The 11,139-nt window shown below is 40.1% G+C and overlaps 1 protein-coding gene across 2 annotated transcripts in view; it reads left to right on the forward strand.

Moving 5' to 3' along the window:
* CDH2 (cadherin 2) overlaps positions 1-4,077 on the forward strand; it is a 113,615-nt gene extending 109,538 nt beyond the window's left edge. For both annotated transcript variants that reach the window (XM_015855460.3, XM_085537479.1), the window contains exon 16: positions 2,617-4,077. In XM_015855460.3, coding sequence (XP_015710946.1) covers positions 2,617-2,823 — 207 coding nt within the window. In that variant the 3' untranslated portion in view covers positions 2,824-4,077. The remainder of the gene's footprint in view (positions 1-2,616) is intronic.
* The last annotated feature ends 7,062 nt before the right edge of the window (positions 4,078-11,139 follow it).

An 11,139-nucleotide genomic window follows, 5' to 3' on the forward strand; every position in this document is an offset into this window, starting at 1 on the left:
ATCTGCTCTCAAGTACACACCCCCTCAATTTATCTGTTGAATTACTTCTAACTAGTGGAAACTGCAGATTTTCAGACCAGGAATCTGTAATCAAAACAACAGAAAATCCACTGTTGTGGAGTTCTTGAGCACCTCTGGGAAGTACTAACGAATCTTTTGAGGAGTGGTTGACAATACTACTCCAACAAAAGCAGTGTAAGCAGTCACTGGCAATCATTTTTACCTTCTCAGTCATGCCAATACAGCACTTTGTGGTACTGGAAGGAATGGCACAGTAAGCAAAAAGATGACAATACTAAAACCAAGGGGAGCTTCATATAAGCCAGTTTCATTGCCAGAGATGACATCAAGCGTCTCCAGCTTTAGACATGCTGTAGAACCCAGCAGTTCAGAGAATATGCTTAGCAGAAGGGATGTAAAAAGTTGTGCTATTTCTTAATCATCTTAACATGCCATACAATTATGACAGGGAACTTGGTTGTCTTAAAGCTAGAAACTATGTTCAGTCATTATATCGAGAGTCTGAGGAATTGCTAATTGTAATAATTCAGTATCCTGTGTTTGGCTGTTCCCAGGCAGAACTGCAGGGAAATAACATTTCCTCTTCAAACCTCCTCTGTAAATGACTTTCACATTTAGCACCTGAGATTCCTACCTCAGCACTCCTTAAGTACTCACCTTCCTTGTCACCTCTGTCCAAAAAGCATGGGAGTACATCACCCCAAGCAGGCTTAAGTGAAGGTGCAAATATTGTAGAGAGAGCTACTGCTTAAGACATAAATTTAGATTTCTGCTTCAGCAGCAGAAATAAAGAGAAAGCCTTAGAACTATTTGAAGCTCTGAAGCTGGACGAAGGAAGTCTTCCAACATGTACTTGCTGTTGCCTTTTAGGAATCTTGAATCAGTTGCCCTTATTGTGGCTGTCAGGATGGAAAACTCCAAAGAGAAAGATAACAAGCATCACCAATTACTCTTATCAGATAATTCAAAATTATGCTTCTAATACTGGCTATTAATAGCATGCTTGGTGTTGTTGTACTACGCGAAACGATCACTTTAAATCCAAAATATCTTCTTGATTGGAGGTCATTAGTTTTATAATTTTGCTGGGCATTTCCATCATTGATTTGCAAAATTTTTTTAGGCACATATTGCACACTTATGGATGATTTTAGGTGCTAATAATCAGGGTTCTTTTATTGATACCATATGCTTTAATGAACGGGTTCAGGTATATACATATTGATAGGGAAAAAAAATCAGACACTTCTGTTACATCACATTCTTATCATGCATGCACTGTTTGGTTTAAGGCATACATTTGTTAAAATGGCATCTTAAATAATTCAAAGGAGGCACAATCAATCCTTCAAAAAAAGAGTAGAAGAAAGCAATTTTTCAAAGAAATAAATGAGCATCAAAAATTAACAAGAAAATTGGCACAAATTGCACTGGTTAAAATTAATCTAGCAGTGAGCAACTTGAAGCCTTAGCTAAGGCTGAAAGAACCTTGGCAGTCACATTATTCCTCATCAATAGCTGCCAGCATAGATCCATCCTGAAAGTGGAAGATCTTGAAAAATCATTGCTAATCCTGTGGAAGAAACCATGGGGTTGAAAAATCCAAAACACAAGAGAGCTTGCATTTACTTATAACTTCAGGCCATAGCCTGTTATATTCAAGCTGTAAGTCTTCCCAGGCTAAATGTGGCCTGCCACAGAGCAATTACTTTATATTCTTTAAATTTACTGTTTAGACTTATGTTAGGAAGCAGAGGAGAGTCGCTCCTCTGGGAGAAGTGTGGTTCTTGCTCTACTTTTCCCTTTTTCAGTTTGCTTTGGTTTTAGTTTGGGGTTATTTAGCTGTAGAGGGTAGAAGTTTAAAATTACTGAAGACCTAATGTTTGTGTGCTTATAGCTTGAATATTTTCAAGCAAGGAAGCAAAAATGGTTATCTAATGCATTTAGCTTTCATGTCTCTTTTTGTGTGTGTTTTATGAGGAGCAGGTGGAATCTTATGGGTGGTAATGGCAAAACACACGCGGCTTAAGCCAACATATTGTACCTTTATCTCACAGCGGCCTACAGAGGCACATGAATTTTGCAGATCTAACTAAATACAGCTTTTGGCACACACAGATGGACTGCAGGCCAGCAGTGTCAGTGGATATGTTATTGGCCATGTGAGATAGCTGTTAAAGCAAATCTTTGCAAACATGCCTATTTTTCCTTCCCCATCTGTCTATTTAACCAGTCCCATATTGCTCATGCCTCAGGTTGTGAGCTGTGCAGCTCGGAAACTGTATATTTATTAGCATCGTTCCAAGTTCAGTGATGTTCTCTTAAGATTTTGTTAGAACAGTGTGTGCAGTTATTCCAAAACTTCCAGCTTTAAATGCTGGAAATGTGTCCATTCTAAAGGAAATAGAAATATGTTTTTACTGGAGTTACAGGGATGTGAACCGTGCCTTCCTGGTTGCTATGAACTGCAGAAGAACAAGAATGGTATTTTCTCCAGTGGTGGCAGGTAGATGACAGCACTACAATGTTCCAGTTACGTGTTACCTCACTCTGATACAGAACTTAATCTTTTTTTCCTCTCTCTTGTTATTACAGGGACTCAAAGCAGCCGACAATGACCCAACAGCCCCACCATATGATTCCCTCTTAGTCTTTGACTATGAAGGAAGTGGTTCCACTGCTGGATCCTTGAGCTCTCTTAATTCCTCAAGTAGTGGTGGTGAGCAAGACTATGACTACCTAAATGACTGGGGCCCACGTTTCAAGAAACTTGCTGACATGTATGGTGGAGGTGATGACTGAACTTCAGAATGAACTTTGTTTTTGGACAAGTACAAACATTTCAACTGATATTCCCCAAAAGCATACAGAAGCTAGGCTTTAACTTTGTAGTCTACTAGCACAAGTGCTTGCTGAAGGCTTTGGCATAGGCTGCAAACCAATTCGGGCTCCGTGGAATATCAGTGATCCAATGCTGTTTGGAAAAAAATATTGAGCTCAGTTACACTTGAATTTTACAGTACAGAAGCACTGGGATTTTATGTGCCTTTTTGTACCTTTTTCAGATCGGAATTAGTTTTATGTTTAAGGCTTTAATGGTACTGATTTATGAAATGATGCATTAAAGAGACAAGATATGTTGGGGTGGGGAGGAGTAAGGTGAATCACAATAGGCTTCAATATGCTTTTGTTACATCGCATCGCTTTTATTAAAATAAGGAGACTGAAAATTAAAAAAAAAATAAGAAAAAAATCCTCATGGAACAATTTTATTATGTGGAAGAGAAGACCGTGAGGTGGAACGATGTACATTACTTCTAGTTTTAGATGTTAGGGGATTTTTTTTTTTTTCACTAAAATTCTAAAACTTATGCAGCTGGTTGCAAATAAAGGGAGTTTTCATATCACCAGTTTGTAGCAGAATTGGTTTGTTTTTTCCTTAAGGTAGAATGTTAGACACATTTTGGTCTCAATCCATGTACACTTCTTTTTTTTCTTTTCTCTTTTTTTTTTTACTTTCTAGTACTTTTTTTCCCACTTCACTGTAAAAAACGATATGTGTACATAATGTTTTATTGGCATAGTCTGTGGAGAAGTGCAGAAACTTCAGAACATGTGTATGTATTATTTGGACTATGGATTCAGGTTTTTGCATGTTTATATCTTTCGTTATGGATAAAGTATTTACAAAACAGGTTGCAAACAAGTGACATTGAATCAATTGTTGAACTGTAGTTAGAGTACTCAATATAATTTTTTTTTTTAATTTTAATTTTTATTATTTTTTTGTTTGTTTGTTTGGGGAGGGAAAAAAAGTTCTTAGCACAAGAGTTTTACATAATTTGTACCAAAAAAAAAGGGAGGGTGGGGAGGGAAGTTGGCCTAATACTGGTGGCACGAGTAAATATACAGTATGTTTCGGGGGTGGGGAGGGAAGGGGGAAGGAGCTTTCAAACTGGAGAGACTTCTGAGAACAGCTTTGCCTCTGTATTGTGTACCAGAATATGAATGATACACCTCTGACCCCAACGTTCTGAATAAAATGCTAATTTTGGATCTGGTGCTTGGTTTGGCTGTTTTTTTTTCCCGCTTGGGTGAGCCCTGAGCGGAGTAAATAAAACATACACAAGGCACGTTTGAATTGTGTGCAGTGTGCACTTCTGCACTGCTGGACTGAAAATCAGCTGCGTAGAGGAGAAACTTCAACAGGGATTGGGAAGCTGAGTAGTTCTCAGGTGAAGCAGAGTGATTGTGCCATTGCTGGGAATTCAGAACTTCCAGTTCCATGAAGGTGACAAACTCTGGTTTAATGTCCGTTATCTAAATAATACATCTTCCACCATTTTTTGGCTCGTTTCTAGATTGGTTTTGTGGTAATGATGCTGGTTGTGTAAGCAAGCTGATGACTGTCTGCTGCCTGAACTCTGAGGTAAAAGACAAGGCCGCCAGCTCAGGTCCCTCAAGGAGAATGCTGACAGTCATGGAAAACAAGTCCTTTTAGGGGATTAGTCATTACCAGACTTGTTTCTAACCTGTTAGAGTGATTTATTTGCAAACAAAGCAAGCGCAGTAGGTGCAGTAATTCTGCCTTCCATTCACTTGCAACAGTCTGTTTTGCCTTAAAGTCTACATTTACACTCATTAAGAGCCTAATTGTGAGCAGTGTGAAGCCCGTACTCAGCAGAAACACTGCATTTCCATAGCCTGTCAAGAGAATTGGAGCTGCAGGAGGGGACCCAGGCGGGGTAGTGCAGCAGCCTCATCATTGGGAAAGCTTGGGAAGCTCTGGGTGATGCTCTTCAGCGTGGTGCCACTTCAGCGCTTCCTCAGCACTCCGACTGCAATTTACATAATGCCATTGTGTTTTCCAGAGGTGAAGCCTGAAATCAGAGCCAGGGAGTGTTATGTGCTGCATATGACTCTAGATTACAAAGTGTGGTATCTCTTCCTCACTGAAGCTTTTCAGTGTCTCCTTTCTTTCTCAATCCTGATGATGCTGTGAATTCCCCTCAGGTTTGGATAGATCCCTTTCGAGTCTGCATACCTAACTTCTATTTATCTCGTGAGCTGGTAACTATGGCTTGATACTGTAATTTTTCAGCAATGTGTCAGAACTATCAATGAGATTTTTAAGCTATTTCCATGTTAATGAGCAGGGTGGGGAAAAAAGAAAAATCTGGCCGTGCATAATTAAGTAAGGAACCCTTTATAAAAGGCAATACTGAAACTGCAGAAGGGTGTTAAGTAAGCAAAAGGCAAGTTGATTTTTTTCCAACTTCTGTGACTTATGCACAAATACAATAATCTTGTAGTTTCTGCTGCTTGGAACCAAAGGAGTTGGAAATGCTAGATTATATTAATTGATACTGAATGCTAAAAGATAAGGAGAGATGTGTGAGATTTCCAGGTTTGACTGTAGCCCATTATGTTGTTTAAATGCGGTAGGTGTTGATAGAACTAGAGGGAATGGTTTTAAGCTGTGCCAGGGGAGATTCAGGCTGAACATTAGGAAGTATTACTTCTCGGAAAGGGAGTCAGGCATTGGAATGCACTGCCCAGGGAGGTGGTGGAGTCACCGACCATGGAAGTGTTCAAGAAGCGTCTGGATGTTGTGTTGATGAATATGATTTAGCCAGGAAGTATTGGTAATGGTTGGACTAGATGATCTTCTAGGTCTTTTCCAACCTTGATAATTCTGTGATTCTGTGTGTTGTCTTTTATGAACACTCAGCTCTCTTGGGCAGCAACAGGAGCTCGTGCTTTTTGAGTATTAATATATCCATTTATCTCTGTCTTGATCAGACAGTCTTACAGCACTGTCTACAGCTGCTTTGCAGTTCTACCAATGGTTCTCAAACCACCCTCTGTGAAAAACTTTCTCCTAATATCTAACCTGAGTCTCCCCTTAGTTTAAAACCATTCCCCCTTGTTCTGCGACTGTCCACCCTTTTGAAGGATGTTACTACTCAGAACATAACAGGTTAAAACCAATTCTTAGGCTTCCTCTACATAACTAAATGATAGTAGAGTTCTCAACTGGTGACTTCATTGCCATTGATTCTGTAGCTGTAGTGTTGTAGCACTGTTACAGTCTATGTGTAAAGCTCACTGTGATCTTTCTGAATTACAAAAGACCCACATAAATCAGTTTGATAAGGCAGGCAGTAAGCACTGTCTTCTGCTCCAAATTATTTTGTCTTCCTTGACTCTGCTTTATAAAATGTTTATAAATTCATGTAAATTTTAAATGAAAGATGTTTAATTTAGTGTCTGAATTTGCATACAGAAGATGTTTCACAGTTGCAAACAAAAACACTTTAGACAGCCATTTGCCTCCTTTTGGTGCCAAAGTAGCGAAGTTTGTTCTGATGCTAAAAGCCATATAAAGTCTGCTTCTTGGGAGTTCTGTTTCTTGCCATATAGTATTTCTGTAACCCCATCAAGTTCCTAACCTTGAAGAAAGTTTTTATTTACTGCAACTTGGCCCCATTCACCTTATGTGTTAAGGGTGACTTCCCATAGCAATTAAGCGCAAATTACCGAAAGGCTCTTTCCAACATGTCTCAGGATGTCCAGATAAGCCACTGCCTATTCTTACCTTAGAAAACTACTTGCAGCATCCTAAGGAGGTGTCTTCCTAGCAGGAGTAGCATCATATTTATTTTTCTGGGTCAGGAGTATGAAAGCAGAGTACCTGACTGCTGATACCTTGGTCAATATTAATAATTCAAATAAAAGGCAGCAAAATGCATTGTTACACAACGCACAACGGTGTGTTTTATACATGTTGTTTTCTTCATTCAGCCAGAGATGATGTACTGCACATGGTGTCCATCCTTTCTACATCTTTTTTACACAAGTTTTACTTCTTTTAACTTGCTGTGGGCAAAGGTCATAGAATTGTAGAATGACCTGGGTTGAAAAGGACCACAATGATCATCTGATTTCAACCCCCTGCTGTGTGCAGGATCACCAACCACCAGACCAAGCTGCCCAGAGCCACATCCAGCCTGGCCTTGAATGCCTCCAGGGATGGAGCTTCCACAGCCTCCTTGGGCAACCTATTCCAGTGGATCTTTCCCAGGAGTTTCCCTAAAGCATAACATTAACTGTTCTTTGCTTAGTGTGTGCTGCAGAAGTGGGAATAATGAGGAAGTTTCAGGATAATGAGGAGCTTTCCCCTCAACAACAAAGCCCAGATGAGAAACAAGATAACAAACAAGAAATGCTGAGTACTTCAGGGATTCAAGGTACTTCCCATCATACAGGCAGGGAAAGAGTGTCGCTCCTCTGTTTGGGTCCCTTTGATTAACCATCACAAGGTCCTCCTCAGCTGACCTGCTGCTTCTGGTATGGGCAAACTGCTTTTGTCAGCATAATGGAGAACCTGAAGATGCCTCTTCCCTTCTGTTGTAATGACAATGCCTTTCACTTTGGGTAAGTTTCAATATATTTTATCCAGTGTTTTCGGGTTTCAGTTTTGAACAGTGTGAAAACTCAAAACAGGCTACATGTTCTTCAACTGGCAGCCTCGCAGAATCAAGCCCTTTGTCTTGTTTTGGTTTGGTAGTTTTGCTTTAGAGATGAGAATGTGTTCTCAACATAGCGATAGCTGGAAGGACTTGGCTTTGTTTTAAATGTTAGTATCCAAAAGAGTATTTTTTCCCCTGAAGCCTCTGTGGATTTCTAAGATCTAAAAATGCAGCAATTGCCAGAAATATTGTAGCTATGTGCATTTGTATGCTCTTTTAATTTTTCTCTCACAGAAGGGCATGAACTAATGTGGTGACTGTGGGAAGTTGCAGCCCCCAGAGACCTTTTTGGTAAGATTAATTAGGAGGAGGAAGTGGGCACGTGTTCTCTGTAGTGCTTTCTGTGTAGCTCTGGCTGTAGAGTCAGCATATACATGTGTGTTTGTATTGAACTTCTGATACTCAAAAGGAATCATGGAAAAGCTTAGGTTGGAAGGGACCTCAAAGCCCATCCAGTCCCACCCCGTGCCATGGGTAGGACTGACCCTCAGCAGCTCAGCTGCCCAGGGCCCCATCCAACCTGGCCTTAAGCGCCTCTAGGGATGGGGCATCACAACTTCTATGGGCAGCTGTGCCAGCAACTCACTAACCTCTGAGTGAAGAATTTCCACCTAACAACTTACCTAAATCTCCTCTCTTTTAGAATAAAACCATTCTCCCTTGTCCTTTCACTATTAGACTGTGTAAAAAGCCAGCCTCTCTCCTGAGAATAACCTCCTTTCAAGTACTGGAAAGATGTAGATGCAATCACAGCTCTATCAGCCCTGTTCTCTGCACACATGAGCCACCAACATACAAGCCCTGGAACATAGCTGGATGGAGCTCGAGGTCACTCACTCTCTTTGCTCTCCAGTGCTCTCTTATCACCTTTATAATCAGATGCTACCTGGACAAGATGGCCTCTGTGTTGTCATTGCATTTATCATTCTTTTCTTCCCCATGCCCTGTAAGAGAGTGGTTTTTGCAAAGTATTTAGAAACATGTTTAATGTTTACAAACATTAATCTGGTTTACAAATTATTGCTGCTATTTTTCCCCCTGCTTGTATATTTATGAAGCCCTTTTGGTCTTCATTAACTAATTCTGTCCTCCTAGATCTCTTGACAAGCCTGAGAGAATATTTCTGTATTCCCCTTTCCAGTTTTGTTTGCTGCTGTTTTCAGACCTTTGATTCAACTCTTGTATGTAAACTAAATGGTTAACATCTTCCTTGAATAAGCTGATATTTTTTTCCCTTTCCAATGGGAAATGTTGCGTTGACTTCATGTTTTCCTGCATTGGCACCAGAAATAAATTTAAAAAATAAAAGATTTTACAGTCTTTACTTGACTTATATTTATTATTGTTTCTTAAAATATATTTCTTTTTATTTCTTCTGAGAGGCTTTATTATTTTTCCTTTTTTTTTTTTTTTTTTTTTTCCTTTTAATACGTGGATGCATTTGTAAACCTCTCAGTGGCACGCATTTATACAATTTACTGAAACCACCTCCAAGTTGTTCACCCCCTCCTGCAGAGCCTAAATACAAGTTCTGAAAGCAACACATTTAGCTCTGGGTATGAATAATGAATAGTAGCATTGTGTGAATTACTTTTATACTTCTGCTTCTGAAGATAAAATTTGTTGATGTGGTTTTGGTGTATAAAGATAGACAGATCTGTGAGCCCTCCCCTTCTGTGTTCCATGTTACAGAAGTTTGATTATTACATTACGTTTGTTATCTGCAGTACTGCAGGGCGAGCTTATAAAAACCCAGCTGTCTCTGTGCTCTATAAATCAAAAGTAATGGCCAGATAATCAAAATTATGTTCCAATTCTAGAACATTCATTACTGGTGGCATTGTATGAGGCAGATATAAAAACAAGCAGAGTTTTTGTGCTAGGATGATTAGAGGGAATTACATTAAAAACGTAGAATCGTTACTGGTATGTTTTGACTCGAAGTTAATAAAGAGCAGTTTGCTCAGCACGGTTATTTTAGGATAAACAGATAAATAAAAATGAGTCCTGACCTACTCAGGAAGCAATATTTGGTGCCCCATCTTTTCTGAGAACTGTTTTTTTCCTCATTGGGGCAGAATGAAGGAAATCAAGAAAAATGACCAAAAGAAGTAAATCTGACCCTTAAAAACTAATCACGGGCTGGGAGAGGCAACTTCAAAGACCTGCTCTACTGTTGTGTCTCATAACAGAAGAATTCCAGGCTATTGCCTCGCTTTTTGATCTTCCCATTTTTTATGTGAAAAGAACTCACGCTGACTAGAGCCTGAATAATCTGACTGCAGAGCATCTGAGTCCAAGCTCTAAATCTGAATTAGTTGCTTTGGTGTTTCCTATTGTTCCCTGTTGGTGTGACTAATTAAATATTTGCTGTTCTTTATAAAGGACTTTAAAGCCTAAATCACTATTTGGGGAGTAAAAAGTACTGGTTCCTACTCAAGAATGAAGAATTTTCCCTTGGTAGTTTATTTACTGAGTGAATGCTCTGATCATTATTCTGAAAATTGCCATGAAAATCTCTGGAAAGTTCTAGATTTTATTCTGAAGGACACAAATCACAAATTCTTTATGTTTATTAATAAATAAATAAATTGTTTTCTCAAAAACACTAGGCCAGAGTTTTTATAATCCATTGCTACTTGCCCTGCAACTTCTCAGTCAAAAGAAAGATTGCAATATGGCTTTCATACAAGACAAGTACCACAAATAAATGTTTTGAGAGCCACCTTCAATTGAATGAAGGACAATGCTGACCTTTAAATCAACTTTTCCAACCCCACTGTTATAGACAGGGATACTTCTCACTATACCAGTTTGCTCAAAGCCCCATCCAGCCTGGCCTTACATATCTCCAGTGAGGGAGCACCCACAGCCCCTGAGGGCAACCTGTTCCAGTGTGTCTCCACCCTCACAGTAAAGAATTTCTTCCTAATATCTAAATCTAGTATCTTCTTAAGATCTAACTTATCCCTATATATCTAAATCTACCCTCTTTCAATTTAAAGCCATTCTCGTCCTTCTAAAAAGTCCCTCCCCAGCTTTCTGACAGGACCCCTTCAGGTACTAGAAGGCTGCTAGAAGGTCTCCTCAGATCCTTCTCCTCTCCATGCTGAAGAGCCCCATCTCTCTCAGCCTGTCCCTGTAGGGGAAGTGCTCCAGCTTTCTGATCATCTTTGTGGCCTTCCTCTGGACCTGCTCCAACAACTCCATGCCCTTCTTGTTATGGGGCCCAGAACTGAATGCAGTACTCCAGATGGGGTCTCGCAGAAGCAGAATAGAGGGGCAGAATCACCTCCCTGGACCTCCTGGTCACACTTCTCTTGGTACAGCCCCGTATATAGCTGGCCTTCTGGGCTGCAAGCACACACTGCTGGCTCATGTTGAGTGTTTCATCAACTGACCCACCCCCAAATCCTCCTCAGGGCTGCTCTCAAGCCGTTCTCTGCCTGTCCTCTATGTGTGCTTGGGATTGCTCCTACCTAGGTACAGGACCTTGCAGTTGGCCTTGTTGAACTTCATGAGGTTGGTGTGGGCCCACTTTCTCAAGCCTGTCCAGGTTCCTCTGGATGGCTTCCCTTCCCTCTAA

Source organism: Coturnix japonica, chromosome 2 (assembly GCF_054131305.1).
Source record: "Coturnix japonica strain WE chromosome 2, WE-NBRP24, whole genome shotgun sequence".
In the NCBI taxonomy this organism is placed as follows: domain Eukaryota; kingdom Metazoa; phylum Chordata; class Aves; order Galliformes; family Phasianidae; genus Coturnix; species Coturnix japonica.